A 27,444-nucleotide genomic window follows, 5' to 3' on the forward strand; every position below is an offset into this window, starting at 1 on the left:
GTGCAAAGCTTTATTAATTTTTCCACATGTTACAAAGCTGGCATCACAACAGGACCTTGTGCAAGACAAAGCAATTCAGTAATGCAAAAGTCAAAGTAATCAAAACAAGACTACCAGACCCCCCCACACTTTTTAACCTTACCCTAATGGGCTTATAGGGTGCTTGAGCAAGCATTCTCTAAACCAGTGCTTCTGAATTCCAGTCCTCACCAACAGGTCATGTTTTGAGGATTTCCTTAGTATTTCACAGGTGATATAATTATCAGGTATTATCACAGGTGTTCTTTGTATAGGATATCCTCAAAATGTGACCTGATGGTGAGGCCTGAGCACTGGAATTGAGAAGCACTGTGATAAACTATCCCTTTTCTCAATAATTACCAGGATGTCTATTTAAGCAAAGGAAATTAAGTAAAATACTTTTTGATGCAGTTCTTTATATTTTTCCACAGCAAGTAGAGATCTCAAAAAGCAAATAGTTTCCATATAAAAACTATTTTTTAGCTTTGACTTTACTCAGTAGGAAAAGTTTAAATCTAACCACTTTTTCAGAGATGCACCATAAACTATTTATGTTGCAGTTCTTAATATTCTTATGCGTTAGTCTTGGTTCACTGCAGATTTTGGGGGATTTTGTATCACAGTATAGAGCATAATCTAATTACAAAGCATCCACTATAAGTGTTATATTGTGATTATTTGGCATAGAATTTCACCATTTCAAACTTTGAAAGTGTAATAACTACACTGAACTATCACTGCATTAGGAATAGCTGGCACATGACATTGTGGCTGCATTACAATTAGCTCGCAGATGTGCTGACTTCTCTGCACTGCAAAAGGCCACATTTGCCAGTCATAGGTAAACGACTTGAGTTTACAGACAGATTGTTGGGTCCTCGGAGATGTTGTGCCAATATATCTGAAACAGCCGCACTTGTTATCTGCTCCCAAACGTTGGAATGAAGTCTGGATGAACCCCGGACAGACATACAGCAGGAGGCTACATGTGGTTGATCCAAGAGGCAAGGGTTGGGTGGTCTTAGCAACAACATACCATAGTGGAACAACTGACCCAACAGTACAACAGGCAAGTAAGAATTATTCATAGTAACAATACAGTGTACCTTGTGTTTCCTAGGGTACAATAGCCAAACAACAACAATGGTTTCCTGGACGACGTTGCCACATTGCAATCATTTGCCACAGGTCAGGAAAAGAAATCAATGGACCTTGGACACATGGCAGGTGGTCATCTGGGGTGACAAATTCCATTTCTTGTTAAATCATCTGAATGGTTGATTTCCCAACAGGCATTAACTGGATGAAGCCATACCCAGTGGGTGCACCATTGAGGTTTAACAGGTCAGTGGTGGTGGTGTCAAGGCCTGGGTTACATTTGCCTGGCATACCCTAGGACTGTTGGTCATTATACCGCAATCATTGAACGGTGAATGCTGTTAGTTGCCCACCAGCACCAATATCTTCATGTCTTTTCCAACCACAGTACCATCATTCAACAGGACAGTCTTTAGGTTCAAATCAACAGGGAGTAGTTGGAGGATCATAATTCTCCACGCTGACTTGACCCCAACCAGAGTGTTATCCATATGCTGAACACAGCAGTTTAATTTGCCATGACTCCTCAGAAAAAATGTAACAGACTGACACAGCTGCTACAACTGGTATGGGTTAAGTAGTGAAGATGTTCACCAGAATGTGGAATCTGATCCCCAATGTCTGCAGACCGTGGTGATTGAAAAAGGTGAAATAACTCATTATTGATTAAGTGTTTCTGATGCAGTGATCGTTCGGTGTATTAATACACTTAAAATACACTGTGATAACCACACGAGAATCAAAATATTTATTTTACAATAAGAAATTACCATAACTTACAACTTTATTACAAGAGCATGAAATTTAAATAGGAAACGCTCTCTAAGGAAATACACTCACAAGAGTCCCCTCTAATGTTTGCAAAAAATGTACCTTTATGTCATTGCCTGTTTGAATTTGCAACTTACCTTTATTTTGATGCAATCACGCCTTTACTACTTTTACATTTTTTGTTGAATACGTGTCCACTTTTAGTTTTCTCTTCGTCCGTCGCAGACAAATCTTAGACATTTTCAACAGTTACAAAATATATGCTTAAAGTAAATGAAATGTACCAATATATTGTACTATAAAGTGGAATACATTGAATAAGGCTCATTTACAGTAATGAAAAATGTCTGACTTTTTTTGTTAACATTTTTCAATGATAAAACAAACTTTTTTTTTCACAGTAATACTGGGCAAAATTAAAGGCACAGCAACATATACCCTTTCTCAGCGACTTGATCCTAAAATATAGGAGGTTTAGGAAAGTAACAGATATAATTTATGCAACATGACTGATATATTTACCTAAAAATTTACATGAAACAACAATTTCACCATTATCAACTTCTCGCAATTGTATTAGGTAACTCTACAGCTTTAAAGGGGCTATCCCTAACAACGAGATAATGACCACTGTGTCCCCACCGATCACGAGAATGGAAGTTGGAAGTCCCACAAATGAATGCAGTGTTAATGCGCATGCACAGCTCAAACTCCATTTCTTCGCTATAGGGCTTCCCAACCTTGCTTGGGCACTGCAGCTCTATTCATTCAGAGGACAATTTACCTCCGTTCTCAGGATCAGAGAGGATCTTCAGCAATTCAGCTCTATTAACTTAAATGGAACTGAGTTGCAAAACTACACCCAAACTGAGGATATGAGTAGTGCCCATTGTTTTGAAGGCCTAATAACTTCTTAAAGTTTTATATATCACACAAGGGTTATATGGATTTAAAAAGAAAATGTTTGGCTCAACACTAACAAATACTTTTGAAAAATTATTTTTAAACATTCAGTACAGAAGTACTAATAAGTTTCATGTTAAAGAACATGTTTATTAAGTTAAGTCATCTTGCTAAATATCTGCTTGATCTCAGTGTGCCAGCCCAATGTTTTTCACTCCGATATGGTTCCAGTCTTGCTCAGCACTTCAGCAAATGTTTCAAGATCCACCTCTAGAAAGGGAAAGAAAAAAAACAAACACACAAAGTAAATGTACCATTTTCATAATTTGATGTTTTACTCATTATAATAGCATGTCAAAAGTGTACATGAGAAAAAGCTAAAAAATAGCCTTTGCGAACCAAGACCATATACATACGAAACCAATACTCATCACCTAAATTCTTTCAAGTGTAAGAGCCCTTTGTGGAATGATATTTGGAAAGGTATGGCTGTTTACTGGTGAAGATAAACTTTATTTACTCTTCATTTAACACAGAAAATAAAATGTCCAATATACATTGCCTTGTGCACATGCTGATCTGAGATTTTACTGTTGCATTGCCAAGGACAGAAAAACAACCCAAGGCACAACAAGCACGTGCATAACACATAACTCCCTATAAAAATCACAAATGAGCCATCAATTTCTAGTACCAATGTAAATTGTCAATAAACATGTAAGAGAACCATAGAAGACAAAAGCATGGCATTTTCCCTCAATATGCCATTCCAGTGTTCCAATTGTCTTTCATCTGAGCAGCACACTACAAAATGTGGGTACAACCAAAATCTGCTGTGAGAACTTATAGTGAACTGTTCATAATTCAAAACTGTGTAGTCATTTTTTTTAATGAAAAATGGAAATCATTGTAAGTTTCTTTTACAAAAGGGTTCTGCTATTTTTGTTTGCACTGCCACCACCAAAAAGATCACTTAAAAGACTATTATTTTCTCATGTTTTTGCAATCAATTTTTTAATTAAATGGTTCAATATACAAGGCATTACAACTATGCAGTTAACAAATTTTCTATAACGTAGACAAAAAAAAGCATACCTTGAAGTGCTGGGTAAAATGGGGACAGCGTCTTCAGTATATGAATAATACTGTTAGTATCTTTTCCTTTAAAAAGCTGAAGAACCTCTGGACTAAGCTGCCTCCTAGATGCATGTAACTTGCTTGATGTCAAAGTATTACCCACAACACTGGACTTTGAATCTTGGCTATCAGTTTTGGCATCCACGTGCCTACTTCCACATGCTTTTACATTGGAACACACAGAGCTGACATCAAGAGCTCGAGAGGATTTGGGTTGCTGGGTCGCATTGGCATTGACATCAGTTAACTGGTCACAACCGGTTTCAGCTTTCAGTATACATTCATCATCACATGGTTCTGCTTTATTAGGCATGTCTACATCATCTGCAGTCCCAGCTTCATTACAAACTGTATTTGAAGAACAAGGTAATTCTTCATTCTTGTCCCTCTCAATCTTTGGTTCACCTTTAAACACATTGCCTTTGGAAAATTTGAAGGCTTGACCTTGGAATGATGAACTGGACTGACAGCTAGCAGGGCCATGTTCATGTTCCTCCTGAGAGAACAAGGTGAATGAAGACAATGCATCTAAAGAAGCTCTTCTAGGATTCTCTTTTTTTTCTTCTGATGAAGATACTTCTGTATTATTCAATGATGGTGATTTTGGATTCCAGAAGACAGAATTACTTTTTTCAGGACGATGACTTGCAAAAAGTGACTCCCATTTTTCAACATCTGGAACATATTGGATATATTATAGAAAAATCATTTTTAGGGTACCTTTACACATACTGTATTGTTGTAGATTTCACATTGCGAGTGTCTCACAGTAAAATTCGCTGTGATAATGATTACCATTAAAGCCTGACACTCCATTCTTTATTTTCATTCCACTGCGAGAATGGAGTCCAAAGGCTTTTAATACCCAAGATATCTTGCAGCTGTGATGTTATAAAAAACAAACAAAACAATAAAAAGGCAGCTATTCTTACCTGTCTGCACTCCCCCAGCAGCAGCAAGATACCTTAGGATTTACAAGCCTATGGACTCCTTTCTCACAGTGGAATAAAAATCAACTGCGAGCAGGGCCGGGACAAAGGGTAGGCAGGCATAGGCCAAGGCCTAGGGCGCCATCTAGTGGTAAATTACAGGGGGCGCAATTTGAATGTCCTTAAAATTTTTTTTTACTAGGCTACTGTACTTCTGATGCCCCTCCGCCTCACATTCCTCCAGCGCCTGTCCTCACTCTCTCCCTCCCCCCGGGCAGACAGTGATCGCTCCTCTGCTCTGCCCTAAAGCAGCTGCAGGCTCCAGCCCTGCGCTGCCGAGCGCCACCCTCCACCTCACATTGCATCAGCAGTGTCAGCACCTGTCCTCACTTTCTCTCCCCCCCTCCCCCAGGCAGACAGTATATCCCCCCCACCCGACCTCACCCGTGGCACTGCATCCCTTCTCCACAGCTGCGGGCTCTAGTCCCGCGGTGGCAGACATCTACACACTTCTCCTCCCTCAACTTGGCTCTGTACCGTCTGACCAATGAGCTTCTTACTTATATGTCACATGATTTCTGGAGCCAAGGAGGAGAGAAGAGGAGTGTGGCATGGTAGTAACCCGGTAAACTGCTTCTAGATTAGGCAGTGAGGGCTACACTGAGGGGGTGTATGGAGATGTATATACACTGGGGGCTATACTATGTGAGGGGGTGTATGGAGATATATATACACTGGGGGCTATACTATGTGAGGGGTTGTATGGAGATGTATATACACTGGGGGCTACACTGAGGGGGTGTATGGAGATGTATATACACTGGGGGCTACACTGAGGGGGTGTATGGAGATGTATATACACTGGGGGCTACACTGAGGGGGTGTATGGAGATGTATATACACTGGGGGCTACACTATGTGAGGGGTTGTATGGAGATGTATATACACTGGAGGCTACACTGAGTAGGTGTATGGAGATGTATATACACTGGAGGCTACACTGAGTAGGTGTATGGAGATGTATATACACTGGGGTCTACACTGAGGGGTTGTATGGAGATGTATATACACTGGGGGCTACACTGAGGGGGTGTATGGAGATGTATATACACTGGGCGCTATACTATGTGAGGGGGCGTATGGAGATGTATATACACTGGCTATACACTTTGGGGGCTATACTATGTGAAGGGGTGTATGGAGATGTATATACACTGGGGCTACACTGAGGGGGTGTATGGAGATGTATATACACTGGGGGCTATACTATGTGAGGGGGTGTATGGAGATGTATATACACTGGGGGCTACAGTGAGGGGTTTTATGGAGATGTATATACACTGGGGGCTACACTGAGGGGTTGTATGGAGATGTATTTACACTGGGAGCTATACTTTGTGAGGGGGTGTGTGGAGATGTATATACACTGGGGCTACACTGAGGGGGTGTATGGAGATGTATTTACACTGGGGGCTATACTATGTGAGGGGGTGTGTGGAGATGTATATACACTGGGGCTACACTGAGGGGTTGTATGGAGATGTATATACACTGGGGGCTACACTGAGGGGTTGTATGGAGATGTATATACACTGGGGGCTACACTGAGGGGTTGTATGGAGATGTATATACACTGGGGGCTACACTGAGGGGGTGTATGGAGACAGTATATGTACTGGCTATACACTGTGGGGGCTATATACTATCTGAGGGGGTGTATGGAGACTGTATATACACTGGCTATACACTGTGGGGGCTATACTATGTAGGGGGTGTATGGAGACTGTATATACACTGGGGGCTACACTGAGGGGGTGTATGGAGATGTATATACACTGGGGGCTATACTATGTGAGGTGGTGTATGGAGACTGTATATACACTGGCTATACACTGTGGGGGTGTATGGAGACTGTATATACACTGGCTATACACTGTGGGGGATATACTATGTGAGGGGTGTATGGAGTTTGATAATTCCCCCCCTAGGTGTATGTGTATATTATATATATATATATATCTATATGTATCATTTTCTTTTAGGAGGGGGGGGGCGCCATTTGCCTTCTCCGCCTAGGGCACCAAAACTCCTTGTCCCGGCCCTGACTGCGAGAATGGAGTGCCAAACTAAATTGGAAATCAGTATTGCAGCGGATTTTACTGTGAAACCCTCAGCATGAAATCCGCTGCGATACAGCATGTGTGAAAGCATTGTTCTAGGAGATTATCTTTTTGAATACAATATGCATAAAATATTTTCTCTAAAACACAATGGTCACAAATTTTCTTCTTTGTACGGCCTGAAAATAAAAGACAATATACAGAAACCTTAAGCAAAAGTATGACTAGGAAATGAGTACAAATTCAACAACTAGGTGTTATCAAATATAAGCCTGTCTATTACAAACATCCTTGGTATGGTACAGTTTCATCAGTAAAAGCAACTTTTCACCTTCAATATTTTTCTATGTTGCTTGAGGTTAGGTTGTTTTATTTAGGCAACACTTTCAATGCTCTATAGAATAAATCGGCATCAAGATTCCGAGCAGAACCCCCCGGCGCAGACCGGCACTGAATCCTGCCTTTTACCAGTTTGAGCGGAGGCGTGCAAGCCCTTCCATTCAAAGAATTGACATGTCAATTCTGTGAGCGGAGAGGCATGGAGAGCGGAGGCGCGCCAACTTCTCCTATTCAGACTGATGGAAGGCAGGATTTGGCGCCGAGTCCCTTTGGTGGGGGTGGGGGGCGGGGATGTTCTGCACGGAATCCTGACGTTGTTTCCGTTGTGTCAACGGGGCCTTAAAGGCCCAGTGCTATCTTTGCATATTTACACAAAGCTAACAGTATGCCCTGAGCTGCCACTGTGGAAGCTCTTATCACTGCAGAATAGGAGGAATTTGTGGTCCTCTGCCATGCACTCTGTTGTGCTATGCCCAGCTCTGCTATACAATGTCCCAAAGTGAGATCTAACAGCTCTTAGAAATTCAGAGTGCTGGAAGCTGTCAGTGAAGACCACCCTTCCCATCATAGCAGTAAAGGGAGTGTCACCAGCCCGGCCACTGCTGCTAACCCAGAGAGGTGGTAAAAAACCTAGGCAAAGAGCTATGAACAATACATACCGCTCAGAATGCCTACCAAAAAAAGAAAAAGTGTAAATATAACCAATGGCAAAGTTTCATAACCTTAAATGTCCTACAGTTTTATATTTGTCTGTGATGAGAATACCCCTTGAATTCCTAAAGAACAGGTTGCAGTAACAATGTGAGCTGGGCGCTCTTTTTTATTTATTAAACTATCATCTTCTGATAAGTATTTCCCTTATGTAAGTATGGTGTTTAGCTACCACCATGGCTCAAATACAGAATGAGCTGAGATGTGCATGTGTGTTCCAGTGCTCCATTCCAAAAGAAGACTCGAGTCTCTGTACCGGAGATCATAGGTGGTCCCGGCAGTCAGACCCCTGTGATCAAATAGTTATCCCACTACTCTCATGACAAATTAGCAAATTGGGGCAACCCTTTTACCAGAACAGCTAAAGAAGGATAATGTTTGATTGCTGATGATTTGTGGTATTACTTTAAAACGGAAGTTAAACTAATAATTTGATGAATGCAAAATTGTATACAGGATTAGAATTTTAAAAAAATAAAAATTAAAAACGTAAAAAAAAGGAGGAATTTTTAACTAAAGTATTGTATTGCCAATATACACTTATTAGGGGAAATGCACATTAACAGTTTTGTTTCTTGCACTTACTGCTGCATCAAGGCTTCACTTCCTGGATAAAATGGTGATGTCACGACCAGACTCCCAGAGCTGTGCGGGCTGTAGCTTCTGGAGAGGATGATGGCAGGGGGACACTGAGGCACACAGGGCACTGGAGGGACACTTAGCATCCCTCTGCCATCATCCTCTCCAGCAGCCACAGCCCGCACAGCTCTGGGAGTCGTGACATCACCATTTTATCCAGGAAGTGAAGCCTTGATGCAGTAGTAAGAGCAGGGAAAAAAGCACTTTATAAGCATTTCCCATAATAAGTGTATATTGGGGATTTGTATAACTTTTGGGGGGCAATACAATACTTTAATAAAAGTTTTTGCCGGACATCTCCTAGAAGTTGTCACCACTTCAGTGTCCCCCCAACAGCTTTGTGTACAGGACACTACACATACGCACAATATGCAATGTCACTGCAGTACTTCTGGCGGGAGGATATGGATAAGGTGGTGATGCTAGAGTGGAGAATTAAGACAGATAGCTTTATTTTCTTTTTAAGTGCTTTTGCTAGTCCTGGCTTCTGTGTGTGTAAATATATATTTTTTTAAAACTACTGGAAAAGGAAGACTGATTAAGAACAACACCCATTTTGTAGGCATGAATGGCAGGCCCAACAGGGGGGTGGGTGCATTTGTAGGGTACTAAAGAAAAGCATATAAGCAAAGGCTGATCTTTAAACATTATCATTATAAAAAGGTCTAGGTCGTTATACATACCTGTGCTATACTTCCTAACACGTTTGGCTCGGATCTCTTGAAAAATGTTATCGACACACGGATTGTGCCACGGTACTGCTGTGTTCTCCCATAAATTGTCACTGGGCACTACAAACTTTTTTTTGTCTGGGAAAGTGGTGGGTGATTCTTGTTCTTCTTGTGGAACTGCATTCTTTGTTTCACCCTCAGAACCTTATTAAAATAAACAGTTTAATACTTACAAAACAACAGCGTTTAAGGACAGGGTAATGGAACAGGGGGGAAAAAAACATTTAGATTTGTTTAAAATGTTGTGTGGTCAAGGATGAGAGCACAAGCTCTTCTAAAGGATTTAAAAGGGAGATTCATCAAGCAGTCTTAACAGTAGCAATGTTCTTTGTTGCCTATAGCAGCCAATCACAGCTCATCTTTAATTTGAATAAATGAAAGCAGAGTTGTGAGAACATTCCTACTGTTAGGATTCCGTAATGTGCGCGCACCCTAACGTATGACCCGCGACAGCCTCAGTCGCTCGTAGTTGCACGCGACACTCATCTCCGCCCGTGCCATAGACACTATTCTACACACGGGCGGATTCCGCTGAAAGAATTGACAAGTCAGTTCTTTCGTCGGAATGCGCCCCTGCATAGAATAGGCTCTATGGCACGGGCGGAGATGCACGCCACCGCGTGTGGGGGTACAAGTGACGTAATCCGTAGCGTGTGGTTACAAGTGATGCCACGCGGATTCTGTAGTGTGCACACACCTTAAGGGCCCTATTACACGGCCCAATGTTTTTCTGTAAGCGAATGCCAATCTTTTAGGTCAACGCTCGCTTACTGAGCCCATACACTGCCCAGTAACCTCTGACATCCTGTTAGCTTTGGCCACCTCCTTGCACTGTGAAGTCACAGGTCGCTCTGCCAATCACCAGGACAGTGCGGCAACGCTGTCCCGGTGATAGGCTCAACGGCCTGTCACTTCAGACAGTGCCAGGAGCAGACCTAAGCTAACCTGGTGTCAGGGAGCCTGGAGAGGTTTGTAGGAGTTTATTTTTTTTACATTCACCAGCTGTCGGCCGTGTATAGCTATTGCACGTAGCAATGCGTGCCTGACGATTTTAGGTTTGGACCTAAAGAATCAGCCAATTATCGTTGTCTCTATTACACGGAGCAATAATCAGCCTGATTCCGACAATTAGACAGTTTTCACTTTTGAACATAGTCTAGTACAAAACACCTCACAAAGTTACCTATTTATATCCATGGAAATGTTTCTTTTTTTACAGACAGTGATCTGTCTCTTATGATGTTACATAAAGTAGATCAGGCGTTACAGCTACACCTTCCCGATGACTGACAGAACTCCCACCATGTACGCGACTGGGACAAATCTGTCATTAGTGGGTGGACGAAGTGGTTACTCTGGCAGTGCTTTACATATGTTGTGTGCTTTCAGGTGTAGGTTTTAGACTATGACCTCACACTTTTAAAAAATATAAAGTGGCACAGGTAAGAAGGTTTAAAATGTGCCACAATTATCCATTGTGTGTGCCCTTTTGGTGCAAAATAATGAAGAAAGTCAGACTTAAGGTGACATACCATGTCGAGCAAGTGCACCAAATAGATTGTGTTACATGCAGAGTTTTATAAATTTTTGCACAGTAACCCTTTCTAAAATCAGCCCTATTTTTGTTCTTTTTTCCCCACAACTATTCTTCAAGCTAAATACATTCCACAGATGTCAATGCTCAAAACACACACACAAAAACAGTGTTGGAACAGTTGCATGAAGGAAGAGTGCTGTGCAAAACTTATCTGAGGGACAGTTACCTGTGGAAAAGGTAACTCTTAGCAACATGTCTTTGGAGGAACTCCTTGATCGCTTCCCTGTACTATCTTCCTCTGTGGGAGAGTGTTTATCTGATATGGACTGCACATCATCTTTGTATATAGAAGTAGATGGTTTATGATCTTCTTCATACCATATAGACCTCCTTTTATCGTGATGAAAATCTAGAATAAAAAAACAAAAACAAAAAAACAACATGACCCAGTAAACATAAAAGACAAAACCATACTAAACACATGACTCCTCTCTACAATATGAAAAGCCTGCTCACACTTGTCAACCACCAACAGTTACAATTGGTAAGTTTTAAATTTAAAAATGATACCATTATTTGCCTGTTCTGTTATCCTACAAGTCTTTTTAGACATTTTGGGGAGAAGAATCCGGTTTCTTCCCATACCCAAAACATACAGATGGGCAAATTTAAAGCAACTGTACCCACAATCTGACCCCTCCCCCCCCCCCCCCCAAACCGCTTGTACCTTCAGATAGCTGCTTTAAATCAAAGATCTGTCCTGGGGTCTGTTCGGCAGGTGATGCAGTTATTGTTCTAAAAAACAACTTTTAAACTGTCAGCCCTGTGTCAAAACTGCAGTGGCCTAGAATATCTGTGCCCTAACTTTGCACCACACTCCTCCCCGCCCACCGCATAATTAGGAATGTTCCAGGCAGATTATCTCCTATTCCTCACCTGTGTCACCACGGCACATGGGCTGGATCGTTAAAGGGGTAGTGCAGCGTTTAAAAATTATTCACTAAATAACACACATTACAAAGTTATACAACTTTGTAATGTATGTTATGTTAGTGAATGGTCCCCCGCCTTCCACCCACCCACGCTAGACCCGGGAGTGTGATGCACTATACTCACCCGATTCGCGTCGATCCCCGTCCGCCATCTTGGGACAATAATGTCATCTTCGGGAGGCCGGCCGAACCACTCCATCCGTCCCTCATGCCAACCCCCCTATACCGCGTCATCAGCTGCTCAGCCGCGATTGGCTAAGCATTGGCTGAGCCGCTGATAACGCGGGAGAGGGGGCCGGCATAAAGGACGGGTGGAGTGGTCCGGCCGGCCTCCGGAAGATTACATCATTGTCCCATTGGCCGGCCGAACGGACCCCAGGACAGATCTTGGATTAAAAGTGGTTTGGGTGCGACAGATTGTGGGTACAGAGTTGCTTTAAATTGTGAGCCCTGATGGGGACAAGAACCAAAATTGACAAACTATGTAAAGTTGGTGCTATACAAATAAAAGCAGCCCGTTCTATAGATTTCTGAGAGGGATCTCTCAATACACATAAAAACAATACTTTTATATTTCTTAGTGTGAATGTAATAACAGACAGACTAGGTTTAGTGATTATCAGTACAGTAACTTACATCACTGTACCATTTTTGTTCCCCATGGGTTCAATCACTTCCTGGTGACCAGGCTGTTGCCATGCAACAGTACACACCTTCCCACAATTACCCTTGTTTGCAGGCTCAATGGAGACAAACTGCCATTGCTTGACAATAAAAAAGAAAAGCTGTATGCGTTTAGAGATCCAAATACCTGACTGTCTTGAATATCTTCTTTCAGTGTCCTCAGTACTTTGCTCACGTTTACGTTTACAATAACTTTCCTAAAAATGAAAAGTATTTATACTGGTAAAACCGCATTATAATTTTAAGCTCTAATGCTCAATACTGAAAATATATTTTAAAGGGGAACTCCGGATAACTAAAACTTGTTTTCTATAAAAAAAAAAAAAAAAAAAAAGTACATTAAAAGTTATATAGATTTGTCTATACAATATATTACTGTATTACTGTACTGTTCTGCCACACTGGTAGATGATAGAAATCCAGGAAATCCTCTGTGCCAATTCACATTGTCTCCTGCTCAGTGTTCATCTCTAGCAGTAGCTCTTTATATGCATGGTGGCGCTGCCGCCCTTAGCACTTGAGGCAGCATGTAAAGGGCTACCAGCGGCGCACACAGTCCTCCCGTGACCGCACATGTTGCAGAGGCATAGTTTCCACAAGATTACCGACGGTACACAACACAATTACCTGTCCTGGACTCCTGCACTCCTGACAGTTATGACCACAACCACTAATCACAGCATAGGAGGAAGGCAAAAGAAGGGCAACAGTTGACAACTGGTGGTGGGCTGGGTGGCCGGCCAATAGATTCTTGTTTTACATTATGAATGACAATAGAAAACGTTGGCGGGCCAGCTGTGCGACATTCACAGTTTTTCCAGAAAAAATGGCAAGTATATAGCAAAAGTTTTCTAATGTTGGATAACCCCTTTAAGGCTAGCACAGTAGTACACTGGCAAAGGGCCCAGAGTAAAAATGGAGAACTATATGTATAATATGAATAATACGAATTCAGATGTTTTTTAAATCAATAAATTACAAGCAGCTACATGCATTCTTAAAGCAAATGAATCATTTTTATTTTATTTTTTTAACTGACTTGGTGGCGCCAGCGGTTCCCACACTTAGTGCCTGTATTACTCATGTGCACCGACCCACTATATGCACTGGAGGCCAGCCGGCACCCCCAGTGTAATGATATCCCCCCTCCCCTTGGTGACATGCCTCCATTACCATCAAGCCCAGCCACATCACCAAGGGAAGATCGCAGCTAGGCTGATCGTCAACATTTACATGAGCTGATTATCGTCCGAATCAGCATTACTAGCAATGATTGAGCAAGGTCTTAACTCTGACAAGATGAATTGGATATTTTGGCAAGTGCTTTACAGGGCACTAGGGATAAATCAGACAGGATTGATTAGGATATCCACAATATTACTAACATGGATTCACATTTAAGTGAAATGAAACCTGAGCTCTGATTGGTTGCTATAAGCAACAAAAATCATACTATGAGACAGCTTGATAACTCTCCACCTGTATTTCTTAAAGGGATACTGCAATTAAGAAAGAGTAAAAACTGATCAATCACCACCCATAATCTAAGCTGGTTTGTAATAGGCTCCTATTTCATGAACTGGGCCATTTGTCACAGCCTGGTACACTCCTGGTCTTCACTCCTCTGTCCTGTCCCTCCCTTCTGAGACAGGAGACATGTGAAGAATAAAAGCAAGGTGAAGAATAAAGCCAGAGTGATGATGATGCATCAGAATCCAAATGTGGTGCACAGGTCTCTCAGAAAGGAAATCTATTCCTTATACACAGCCTGTGTCCACAGTGCAAGCTGATTTTCTTTTATGAAAACAATGAATTATAGAGAAAATAAAGTAAAGTCAAACATACCTGAATTGGCATAGCGTTCAGATGAAACACATTCACTGCAGCTTCCAATTCCTCAGTCAGCTTCTGCACGACTTCTGCCTCTTCCAGGGATGTAATGACAAGTGTTTCCTTTGAATTAAAAACAGATCATAATATAAAAAATAAATTCTATTTACAATTTTAAAATAAATAAATAATTCTGCAATGTAAAGACAGCTTGCCAGTCAAACTACACGCTTGTAATAAAGTCAATGGAGCCTCGACTGCAAACCAGAATATATAAGTGCTAATCCTACTTTTTTTGCAGAATGGATGGGCAGCCACACACAGATCAGTTTTCAAAACAGCGGATAGAAAGAACTGATCCGTGGATGAGGTCTTATACTTATGTAACCTCCTGGTGTTACATTTCTCTGTAAAGCTGTACAGTTCACCTTACAGCAGTGCCCTCCTTACCACCACACACAGAACAGGAAGTCTCAGCTTAGTTTTAGGCAAAATAGTCTTAAGCTGATGAAGGCCGTACTTGGCCAAAACGGGTCCTCTTTGTACCTGAAGCCTCTTGCATTAGGGCCAGTTCACACTGAGCAAGATTGTTGGAATTCCGTGGCAGAGATTTCCGCCGCGGAATCCCAACACGCTCAGTGTGCTGCTTTGAGTGAATGAGAGGGCGCGCACTCTTCCGCTGTCGCCGCTCTCCCCTCAAAGAGCTAACATGTTAGTTCTTTGAGCGGAGAGGAGAGGAAGCAGATGAGCGCGTGCCCTCTCACTCACACAAAGCAGTACACTGAGAGCGGTGGAATTATGTCGTCTTTGATCGGTGTGAACTGGCCCTTACAATAAATAAGCAAGTAATATTGGTGAGTGCCTGGTCTTCTCTACTATTTTGCCTGAATATCCATTGCCTCGACCACCACCACTACACAAATCCCGTCTGCTACACATCGTTTCAGCTTAGTTTTAGGCCATCTGGATTATCCCCTCGTATAAGGTGTCTAGAACAACCACCGATATATGTTGGTGGTGATAGGGGTCAACTCCCCCCCCCCCCCACGCCAAATAATCTCATACAGTGTTTACTACAGCTAGTTGGAAATCACAGCTGGACAATGCTAGAAAAGGTCCTTACCATGTATTGCAAAATGTTGTTTTTCTGTGTTTCATATGCAGATAGCTGAAAGAAAAATACAATTAATTGCTTTAATTACATATAATTGGTTTAACTGTAACACATGATGAGCTGGCTAAACATTAAAGTGAACAAAATGGTTCTCTCTAGCGATATGAAATTTTTGCGCCCAGTGGAGGATCCATCCCTGTGGCTTTTTTTAAATTGGTACACAGCAGAGCCAGGGAACAAAGGAAGTTGTTGGAAAAGTGCGGAGCCTAAGGTATTTGTCTGACAGGTTCTGAAGAGATGAACTGTAGCTGTAAAAAACCATCATGGGAGGTCTGAGCAGGATGGAGAGGAGAAGGGATTTTTGTATTTTGTTGATTATTATTTGGTAAGGGTGCCTGGAGGTAAACATTTTTCCAACCAAGGCCAGGCATCCATCCACAGACAGCTGTTTTGGGGTATTGCCCCTCATCAGTGTGGAGTAGAATTCTGGCTAACGGGGAAATGGGTAGTAGACCAGAAAGATCTAAAAAGTAAAAAAAATTTAAGTTCCCAAAAACTGCACTGAGGTTCAAGGTTAGAAAATTACCTTTATTCTCAGCGCTTCACATGCTATAGTGACATATCAGCAGGTTTGATGATTCCTTACTTTTTCCTCACAGTGATTTTCATTTTCTAACTTTTGTTTTTTAACCCCTTAGCGACGTATCTCTTCGAGAGATCAGTGCTGTGTATATCCCAGGGGGACTTCTTGTTATTGTGTAAAAAAAAAAAAGTAAAAATGTTTTTTTTTATGTAATAAAAAGCGATAAAAAAGTCACATGTGAGCAATCAAGGTACCGATAGAAGGAACACATCATGGCGCAAAAAATGACACCTCAATCAGCCCCATAGACCGAAGGATAAAAGCGCTAAAAGCTTGAGAATAGAGCGATTTTAACCCCTTCAAGACCAAGCCTATTTGCACCTAAAAGATCAGGCTCATTTTTCAAAATCTGACCTGTCTCACTTTATGCGCTTATAGCTCAGTGATGCTTTAACGTATGCTAGCGATTCTGAGATTGTTTTTTCGTCACATATGGCACTTTATATTAGTGGCAAAATTTGATCACTACTTTGTGTGTTTTTTGTGAAAAACATCAAAATATCATGAAAAATTGAAAAAATTTGCATTTTATGAACTTTGAAATTCTCTGCTTCTAAAAAAGAAAGTTGTATTACATAAATTAGTTACTAAGTCACATTACCAATATGTCCTCTTTATTCTGGCTTCATTTCATAAACATATTTTACTTTTTTAGGGTGTTACGGGGGTTAGAAATGTATCAGCAAATTACCACATTTTCGTGAAAGTTTCCAAAACTGATTTTTTTAGGGACCAGTTCTTATTTTAAGTTGATTTAGGAGGTTTGTATACTGGAAACCCCCATAAGTGACCCCATTTTGGAAACTAGACACCTTAAAGAATTAATCTAGGGGTATAATGAGCATTTTAACCCTACAGGGGCTGGAGGAAAGTATTCACCATTAGGCCGTAAAAAAAATGAAAAATTAAAATTTTCCAATAATATATACATTTAGATTAAAGTTTCTCATTTTCAAAAGGAACATGAGAGAAAAAGCACCCCAAAATTTGTAACACATGTTCTCTTGAGTACTACGGTACCCCATATGTGGGCGTAAACCACTGCATGGGCACACAGCGGGGCTCAGAAGGGAAGGAGCGCCAATTAGCTTTTCCATTGCAGATTTTGCTGAAGAAGTTTCCGAGCGCCAGGTGCATTTGCAGTGCCCCTGTAGTGTCAGCAGAGAAAAAAAAAAACCCATAAGTCACCCCATTTTGGAATGTACACCCCTCAAAGAATTCATCTTGGGGTAGGATGAGCAATTTGACCCCACAGGTGTTAGAGGAAAGTATTCAAAATTAGACAGGAAAAATGAAAAACTCAAATTTTTTCCAATAATATGTTCCTTTAGTTTGAAATTTTTAAATTTCACGAGGAACAAGAGAAAAAAAGTACCCCAAAATTTGTAACGCAGGTTCTCATGAGTACAACGGTACCTCATATGTGAGCATAAACCACTGCATGGGCACACAGCGGGGCTCAGAAGGGAAGGAGCGCCAATTAGCTTTTTCAATGCAGATTTTGCTGAAGAAGTTTCTGAGCGCCAGGTGTGTTTGCAGAGCCCCTGTAGTGCCAGCGGAGTAAAATCTCGCCATAAGTCACCCCATTTTGGAAAGTGCACCCCTTAAAGAATTCATTTTGGGGTGTGGTGAGCATTTTGACCCCACAGGTATTAGAGGAAAGTATTTAAAAGTAGACAGTAAAAATGAAAAACTCAAATTTTTCCAATAATATGTTCGTTTAGTTTGAAATTTCTCAATTTCACGAGGAACAAGAGAAAAAAAGTACCCCAAAATTTGTAACGCAGGTTCTCCTGAGTAAAAAGGTACATCATATGTCGGTATAACCCACTGTATGGGCACACAGCGGGGCTCAGAAGGGAAGGAGCGCCAATTAGCTTTTTCAATGCAGATTTTGCTGAAGAAGTTTCTGAGCGCCAGGTGGGTTTGCACTGCCCCTGTAGTGCCAGCGGAGTAAAATCTCGCCATAAGTCACCCCATTTTGGAAAGTGCACCCCTCAAAGAATTCATCTTGGTGTGTGGTGAGCATTTTGACCCCACAGGTATTAGAGGAAAGTATTCAAAAATAGACAGTAAAAATTAAAAACTCGAATTTTTCCAATAATATGTTCCTTTAGTTTGAAATTTCTCAATTTCACGAGGAACAGGAGAGAAAATTCACCCCAAAATCTGTAACGCAGGGTCTCCTGAGTAGAACGGTACCCCATATGTGGGCATAAACCACTGTATGGGCACACAGCCGGGCTCAGAAGGGAAGGAGCGCCAATTAGCATTTTCCGTGCAGATTTTTCTGAAGAAGTTTCTGAGCGCCAGGTGCATTTGCAGTGCCCCTGTAATGTCTACAGAATAGAATCCCCCCAAAAGTCACTCCATTTCGGAAAGTACACCCCTCAAAGAATTCATCTTGGGGTAGGATGAGCATTTTGGCCCCACAGGTATTAGAGGAAAGTATTCAAAATTGGCCAGTAAAAATGAAAAACTTGAATTTTTCCAATAATATGTTGGTTTAGTTTGAAATTTCTAAATTTCACAAGGAACAGGAGAAAAAATGTACCCCAAAATCTGTAACGCAGGTTCTCCTGAATACAACGGTACCCCATATGTGGGCATAAACCACTGTATGGGCACACAGCAGGGCTCAGAAGGGAAGGAGCGCCAATTTGCTGGAGCAAAACCGCAGCTAGTAACAGTTATTAGAATAACGCAGTTACTAAAATACAATAAAAAAATTAGATTACAGGTAATGTGGGGTGGTTACGGACAGTCTGAGGTGGTTACGGGCAATGTGGGGTGGTTACGGACAGTCTGAGGTGGTTACGGGCAACGTGGGGTGGTTACGGGCAACGTGGAGTGGTTACGGGCAACGTGGGGTGATTACGGGCAACGTGGGGTGGTTACGGATAAACTGAAGTGCTAATAGGTAATCTGAGGTGGGTACCTGTAATCTGGCGTGGTTACGGGCAATCTGGCGTGGTTACGGGCAATCTGGAGGGGGTCACTGGCGACGTGCGGTGGTCAGAGGCGACGTGCGGTGGTCAGAGGCGACGTGCGGTGGTCAGAGGCGACGTGCGGCGGTCAGAGGCGACGTGCGGCGGTCAGAGGCGACGTGCGGCGGTCAGAGGCGACGTGCGGCGGTCAGAGGCGACGTGCGGCGGTCAGAGGCGACGTGCGGCGGTCAGAGGCGACGTGCGGCGGTCAGAGGCGACGTGCGGTGGTTGCGTGCAATCTGGGGGGTTACATGTAATCTGGCATGATTACGGGCAATCTGGGGTGGTTATGCCCAACCTGCGGTGGTTACGGGCAACCTGGAGGGGTTACAGACAATCTAGAATTGTTACGGATAGAGTGAAGTGCTTATAGCTAATCTGGGGTGGTTACAGGCAATCTGGGGTGATTACGGACAATCTGGAGGGGGTCACGGGCAACGTGCGGTGGTTACGGGCAACGTGCGGTGGTTACGGGCAACGTGCGGTGGTTACGGGCAACGTGCGGTGGTTACGGGCAACGTGCGGTGGTTACGGGCAACGTGCGGTGGTTACGGGCAACGTGCGGTGGTTACGGGCAACGTGCGGTGGTTACGGGCAACGTGCGGTGGTTACGGGCAATCTGGGGGGTTACTTGCAATCTGACGTGATTACGGACAACCTGGGGTGGTTACGGGCAACCTGCGGTGGTTACGGGTAATCTGGGGGGGGGGGGGTTAGGGGTAATTTGGGACTAAACTGCAATTATTACTATAAAAAGTGTGTGTTTTATTTTTTTGTATGTTTGTCACTTTTTGTACTTTATACATTCATTTTCACTGTATTACTATGATTACTGTGATATTTTCTATCACAGTAATCATAGTTCAGTGACAGAGACCAAATTGGTCTCTGTCACTTTAAATTTTCAGAGCTTGGCTGGTTGTGGAGCGCATGCGCACTTCATAACCAGCCAGGACACGGAAGAGGAAGGAGCTCCAGGAGCAGGTGAGTATATGGGGAAGGGTGGGGGGCGACTTGGGGAATGGGGGGACATCACTTTTTATCCCCTGTCACCAATCATTCATGGTGACAGGGGATAAAAATTGCCGGCGGCACATGGCACAAGCGATCAGCGGTATATAGTATATACCGCTGATCGCTTGAACCGGGACCCCACAGGGGGGGTCCCGATGACTGCCCCATGCTCTCCGCTACCTCCGGTGGCGGAGAGCATGGGGCTTTCATTCATTTTTCTTTTTTGATCACTGTGAACAGACATTAGTCTGTTCACAGTGATCGCGGCGGCCATCTTGGATCCGATGGCCGCCGCGGGAGGGGGGTTAGTGACTGGGGCACTAGGGGCTGATCTGGGGTCTGATTTTTACTTATTTCATCTCCCCCCACCGTGGATTCACGGTGGGGGGAGATGAAATACAGCGGCGGCACCGGCCTATTAGTGACCGCCGTTCCGGCGGTCACTAAGGGGTTAATGGGGGTCAGCTGCGGAATCGCAGCTGATCCTCATTATCTCCGGTGCTGTACACAGATGAGAGCGGGATCGCTGTCCCTGCAGCGATCCCGTTCTCATCACAAAGCCCCCACAAGTCAGGAACGTATATGTACATTCCTACTGCACGGGGCATGTGCAATAGGAACGTATATATACAGATGGCTGACGTGAAGGGGTTAAGGAACATATATTAGTTAACAATGATTTGAATTTTTTACAAGCCATGACATAAAAGAAAGGTTATACATTTTGTTTTAATCGTAACGACTTGAGGAACATATATAACAAGTTTTACCCCAGGGTGAACGGCGTAAACACGAAACTCCCTGAAATTAAAACAAATTTCTTTTTTTTTTTTTTTTCAATTTGACAGCGCAAATGATTTCCGGTTTTGCAGCAGATTTTATGGTAAAAAAGTCTGTCATTGCAAAGTACAATTGGTGTTGCAAAAAATAAGGGCTCATGTGGGTCTCTGGGTGAAAAAATGCAAGTGCTATGGCCTTTTAAACATAAAGTGGAAAAAGCAAAAGCGCAAAAACGAAAATTGGCTTTGACCTTAAGGGGTTATCCAGTGAAAATCTTTTTCTTTCAAATCAACTGCTGTCAGAAAGTTATATAAATTTGTCATTTACTTCTTTTAAAAAAAAAAAGTTTTCCCATACTTATTGGCTACTGTATGTCCTACAGGAAATGTTTTATTTTCAGTCTAATACAGTGCTCTCTGCTGATATCTCTGGCCCAGACAAGAACTGTCCAGAACAGAAGTAAAGAGATGTAAATCCTGCTGCGAGTATGCAAATCACATTGAAACTGACAGGGAAGGTATCCTCAGCAGATTTCCCTGAGAACTCGCAGCATGAAATCTGCTGTGGATACGGTATGTGTGAATCTAGCCTAAATATTTATTCTCTTATATGGTCTGTTATTTTATGAAATTAAATAACATAACTAGGACCTTAAATGAAAATAAGTTTTAGCTGATCGTTTTAGTAACATTTTGCTTTTCTGCAATCTACTACCCTGAAATACTTGTACCTGAAGAAGGAAATCATTTAATCATTACACTATTATTTATAATAGAAGTAGTTCTATCTATAAATTATAGTATACATAACAGAAGAATAGTAAACAAACAACAACAACTTACCTTTTCCCTATACTCATCCAACCTAGAAAAAAAAGGAACACTTTTAACATCAATAAAATTTGTTAGGAGTTACAATGGAATTTAAAAGCCATAGTTACAGGGGCTGTCCATAGTTGAAAAGTAAAAAAACAAAACTTTTAGCCATAAAAACCATTATAGGGGTATTTCCATCTCAACTTACAGCTAAAACTTGACTCGTCAAGTTCATTTTTGTAAAAACATTTATTCAGCAAACTTGCCTCCTCCTCTTATCTAGGTTAAGCATACAAGAGACGTTTCGACGTCACAATCGGAGTCTTTTTCAAGCATGCTTGAAAAAGACGTCAATTGAGAAGTCAAAATGTCGTTTGTATGCTTTACTATTGAATAATAATAATGGCCAGAGCTCTTTCCCTGTAGCTTACCTCTCCCCATAGAGAACACAAGATCACTTGGCCGTGTCAAATATTCCTGTGTATGGGGAGGACAAGTAGTGGGCAGAAGAATAACTGGCTGCTGTCAGTAATTGAAGGTGTATGGGCACCTTATTTCCAATGCAACTGGAGGTTTTCCAGCTTCGAGCTATTGTCAACTTTCAAGTCATTAAAATGAAATATATACAACATTTTGTGAATCCCCTGGGATAAATAGTCAACAGGAATTAAATAAATTATGGGTTAATATTTAGCATCAGAGTAGTTTTTCATTAATTGAAAAACAAATGAATGTATGAAAATTCAGCAACTTACTTTTCGTGCCTTCTCATATTATACTTCCAAAAGTCTGAAAAATAAAAAGTGAAATCAAAAACATTAGTAAAGTGGTAATAAAAGAGTCTTACTGTCAATAATGTTTACATCTTCACATTTCTGAAGCAACCCTGGTAAAAACAAAATCTGAGCTCTGATTGAATGCTATAGGCAACACAGACAGTTTTGATTACCTTCCCCAATGTAGGGATGACAGAGGAATTAACAAAACAGCACTATAAGTAATAATGTTCCAGAATTGATATTTCATGCAATTCCCATTAGGGTATGTTCACACTGAACAAATACAGCGGAATCCGCTGCGCTTACTTTCGCGCTGTGAGTGAATGAGAGGGCGCGCACTCCTCTGCAACAAGTCACTTCTTTAAGCGGAGAGTGGCGGCTGCGGAGGAGCGCGCTCTCCCATAGACGGGAATTCCGGCTGTTTTACTCAGTGTGAACATACCCTTATTAGGTAAAAAGTGAAAGGTCAGACAAGGCTACAGGTTTTACTAGGGGAGGGATTTTTTTTTGGTCTTACTAGGGGAGGGATTTTTTTTTTGCCCTTTACAAGTCCCCCCCTAGGGGAGTTATATAAGCAATCATTAAACGTCTTACACTGATCAATGCTATGCCATTGCATAGCATTGATCAGTATTATATGCGCTCTTCTAATATATTCTGTGTAAGGAAGACTCTATAAAAAGATAGCCAATCCGATAGGATGGAGGCAAGTATTCTTCTCTGCTTGTCAGGGAAACTGATTCGAAACCCCGCAGTCACGCTGCAGACATCCTGGTCAGTGACATTTACTGTACGTCACCAACGCCCTTAAATGCCACAATCTCTATAGATGGCAGGAAGCTGCGTGATTGCAGCCGCTTGTCATTGACCCTGGCTCCTGGAAAACTAGTGTGTGTGTGGGGCTGCTCACATTGAAGGAGCTCAGCACACATTAAAGCCCCTTTAAAAGAGGAACGTATATAAACATTCCTATTGCACAAGGCATTGGCAGTAGGAATGTATATAGCCATATGAGTTGCATAGCAGAGTTGAGTTGTGCTGCGTGCGACTCTACCACTGGGTTAATTAAGAAAACATTTTATAATCTTATTTTCTAAAGCGACTCTGTACCCACAATCTGACCACCTTAAACCACTTGTACCTTCGGATAGCTGCTTTTAATCCAAGATCTGTCCTGTGGATCGTTCGGCAGGTGATGCAGTTATTGTGCTAGAAAACAACTTTTAAACTGGCAGCCCTGTTGCCCTACGGGAGTGGCCTAGATTGCGTATGCATTAGGCTGGCACAACCTCTCTGTCCCTCCTCCCCACCCTCCTCCTCATTAGGAATGCTCCAGGCAGATTGCCTACTATTCCCACCTGTGGCAGCCCGGCACATGGGCTGGATCGTTAAGGACCTGCGCAATGTTCAGCATGGAGAAAATGTTCCAGTGGCATTCCTAATGATGAAGAGGGTGGGGAGGAGCGGAGGAGGGGTGGTGCAAAGTTAGGGCACAGATACTCCCGTAGGGCACGGGTTGTAAGTTTAAAAGTTGTTTTTTGGACAATAACTGCATCACCAGCCGAACGGACCCCAGGACAGATCTTGGATTAAAAGCAGCTATCTGAAGGTATAAGTGGTTTGGGGGGGACAGACTGTGGGTACAGAGTCACTTTAAGCTTCAACCTTTTACTTTTTTTTTTGCAACTTGCAATCTCTTGATCTCAGCACTATGTTGCACTATATTATGCTTTGTGGCATAACACTTAGAGGCATCCTATCGTGAGTACAATGATGAAGATGTCAGAAGTTACTCTAATTTTATTTACATACCACTTTTAACACCAATTCGAGAGTTGCAGCTTTTAAAATCCTATTAGAGAGAGAGAAAAACACTAAGAAAATGATTGCTAGAAATAGCCTTACTAGATAGCAACGTAGACAGTAAGTAAAAAAGGTAATTGAAACACTAAATGACCTTGTTTCCAGGCAAAGGATCAAATAAAATATCTATATTACTGTGCATCTATATATTTTTGTGTTATGTGTTTATGTGTTATTTGTTTTCAAGACTTTTTTTGCTGTCATAGACTTTTTATTTATTATATGTACATGATTATGAGGGTGGCTGTCTTGCTTGTGATTCTAAAAGATAAGGCATTAGAGAAGATTCTAACCTGCTGTTATGTCCCCAAAACGCAGAAAACGCTAAGGAAGGTGGCAATTTTCTTACCTTCATCCTCCGCTTTATTAGACCCCCAGTTTTATTATGTCAATTAGGTGGTTTAGTGGACTGGGGGCGGTACTATAACCCTTGGTTCACTGTTCCACTTGCCTGCCTCAATGAATATTGAGGTGGTGCTCTAAAGCGATGTCACTCCGGCTGCTCAGCAGAGTGATTATTTATATAGAGGGGTACATGGGCAACCAGTCTGCAGTGCATAAAAACTAAAACAACAAACATTACAGTTTGCACAATTTATTTTTTCCCACTGGGTACTTCCTGATTACCCATCCTTTTGAAGGCATATTGACTATTTTCAATACATTTTTAGGTCTGGAATAGTTTCTATTAGGGCTGGGCGGTATACCGCAAAAATACCGATACTGTCACTGGCGTCGGTTAACCGACCTCAACTTAGCCAGGACGGTATCTGCGGTATTTTTGTATTTTATATCCCTGTCAGAGCGCCCCCGCACACATAACGTGCAGCGCTCACGCCGGGCCACGTGCGGATATCAGAGCGGGAGGTGGAGGAGCAGCAGGGCCCAGATGAGAATGCCCGAATGCACCATCCTTCCCAGCCCCCGCAGCCATCAAGTCTAAGCGCCCACCCACCTGTCCGAGCTCCCTCCCTCGTCAAGTCCGAGGCCCCTTCCCGCTGCACCTGTCCTGTCAAAGCGTCGGCGTTAGGTCGGGACTGGTGTCGGTCCCCCTCACACCCGGCCGGCGAGCGCTGCACATGTTAATGTGTTGTGTATGCAGGGATGCCAGCATGTCACAGCTGGAGGAGCAGCTGCCCTGTAGTTCCCTCAGTAACACTACAGGGCTGTAACATAGGAGGAATAGATGTGCTGCAGTAGGCAGGATAAGTTATTGCTGTGTATGGCATCCTGCCTGCTGCAGCACATTCATTCCTCCTATGTTACAGCCTTGTACTATTACTGAGGGGACTACTGGTCCCAGCATGCACCTCCCTGTATAGTAATACACCCCTATCTGCCCCCCCCTGTATAGCAATACACCTCTATCCACCTGCCATACCTATGTACCCCTGTAAAGTCATACACCCCTGTCCGCGCCCCCCCCCCCCGTATAGTCATACACCCCTGTCCGCCCCGCCCGTATAGTCATACACCCCTGTCTGCCCCGCCCCGTATAGTCATACACCCCTGTCCGCCCCCGCCCCGTATAGTCATACACCCCTGTCCGCCCCCGCCCCGTATAGTCATACACCCCTATCCGCCCCCCTATGCATAGACATACACCACTATCCGTACCCCACCCCTATCCATTCCCTATCCCATGTGCCCCCTGTATAGTCCTGTAACCCCATCCCAACCTCCTATATAGTAATATACCCCAATCCATCCCCCTCATATAGTCATACACACCTATCACTATGTGACCCCCTGCGTACATACATCCTGTAGAGGCTGTATACCTGTATGCACATGTCCAGGTCTCTGCTGAGACCCCCTAATGACAAATAATAATAATGATAATAGACTAAACACTGTTGCTGCTCAGTGAATTCTTTTTTTACTTTTTTGAATCAAAATATCGCCAGTTAGGCATGGCAAGTGGGTGTGGTATGCAAAAAGGGGTGTGTCATAATTATTGTTCAATTATCGTTACCGTGGCTACATGTGCGATAAACCGCGATATTGATTTAGGCCATTATCGCCCAGCCCTAGTTTCTATTTATATTGGTGTTGTGGCTGTGCGCATAGAGGCTTAAGTTGCCTGTACTTGACCTTTTTTATAAAAGGAGAATAAAAGGAGTTATCTGGTCAGGTAAAATACATGTTAAATCATCCCCCCCTCCTGAAGGCTAACAATTACTTCCATAATTATTATATTTTCAGTTTCTTTCCCCCAGTTCTGAGCCTGCTGCTTTTTCCTGAAGACACAGCAAACTTTGCACCCATCCCCCTTTCTTCTTCAAAGACGAATCTGCCGTAATCCAGTGTCCTGTCATTTTCAATGGGTTTACATACTTACAGCAAATTTTTCATTCTATGGTGAGTATGTAAAGCTCCTTCCTGCTAAACTCACAGCTAACCGGCTAATATGTTACCTGGCTGTGCTCCAGCTTTCCTAACAGGCTCCAGGCTCCAGGGTCTGACTGTAAGACCCCATGCACTTTATCTGAGGAAGGGAACCAGTTTCCTGAAACGCGTCATATGTGCATTTAATAAATCGCTTTTATTTATTTCCAAGTACGTCTTGAGACCACTTTATTGGGGGTAGCGCTGGCACCCAGTGAGTACAACTTTTTTCTGTTTTTATTTTTGCACCTCTTCATAAATTAGTCATACATCTTAAATAAGTGTCAGAAAAAAACTTGTTCGGCACTGGAGAGTCGGGAGGCTGCCGTACGCCTTATACTGCTGCTAATCAATAGGATTTTTCTATGGTGATAAGGGTCTATCTTTGGAAGAATCCTTTTATTAATATATTATTTGATCAATCAAGATAAATAACTTACATTTACAGTGAGTGTTCTCTCTTGTTGTTCCACTTTAACAGCATGTTGCTTGACCGCCCAATTTCTTTCATAGTATGACTGCCGTTTTGTATATAAAGGGAACAGGTGTTTGTATGCAATGCTCTAAAAATAAAAATGAAACACACTGGTAAAATTGTTTAGATGGTCATGCAATTTCA

At 42.5% G+C, this 27,444-nt stretch overlaps 1 protein-coding gene across 3 annotated transcripts in view; it reads right to left on the reverse strand.

The window, feature by feature from the left end:
• LOC138783461 (uncharacterized) overlaps positions 1–27,444 on the reverse strand; it is an 82,469-nt gene continuing 55,025 nt past the window's right edge. For all 3 annotated transcript variants that reach the window (XM_069958179.1, XM_069958180.1, XM_069958181.1), the window contains exons 7-17: positions 27,266–27,388; positions 24,387–24,426; positions 22,551–22,584; positions 21,823–21,844; positions 15,566–15,610; positions 14,458–14,565; positions 12,740–12,809; positions 11,163–11,345; positions 9,352–9,543; positions 3,889–4,605; positions 1–3,063 (exon numbers count right to left, since the gene is read on the reverse strand). In XM_069958179.1, the coding sequence (XP_069814280.1) occupies positions 3,005–3,063; positions 3,889–4,605; positions 9,352–9,543; positions 11,163–11,345; positions 12,740–12,809; positions 14,458–14,565; positions 15,566–15,610; positions 21,823–21,844; positions 22,551–22,584; positions 24,387–24,426; positions 27,266–27,388 (1,593 nt within the window). In that variant the 3' untranslated portion in view covers positions 1–3,004. The remainder of the gene's footprint in view (positions 3,064–3,888; positions 4,606–9,351; positions 9,544–11,162; positions 11,346–12,739; positions 12,810–14,457; positions 14,566–15,565; positions 15,611–21,822; positions 21,845–22,550; positions 22,585–24,386; positions 24,427–27,265; positions 27,389–27,444) is intronic.

This window comes from Dendropsophus ebraccatus, chromosome 2, assembly GCF_027789765.1.
Source record: "Dendropsophus ebraccatus isolate aDenEbr1 chromosome 2, aDenEbr1.pat, whole genome shotgun sequence".
In the NCBI taxonomy this organism is placed as follows: Eukaryota; Metazoa; Chordata; class Amphibia; order Anura; family Hylidae; genus Dendropsophus; species Dendropsophus ebraccatus.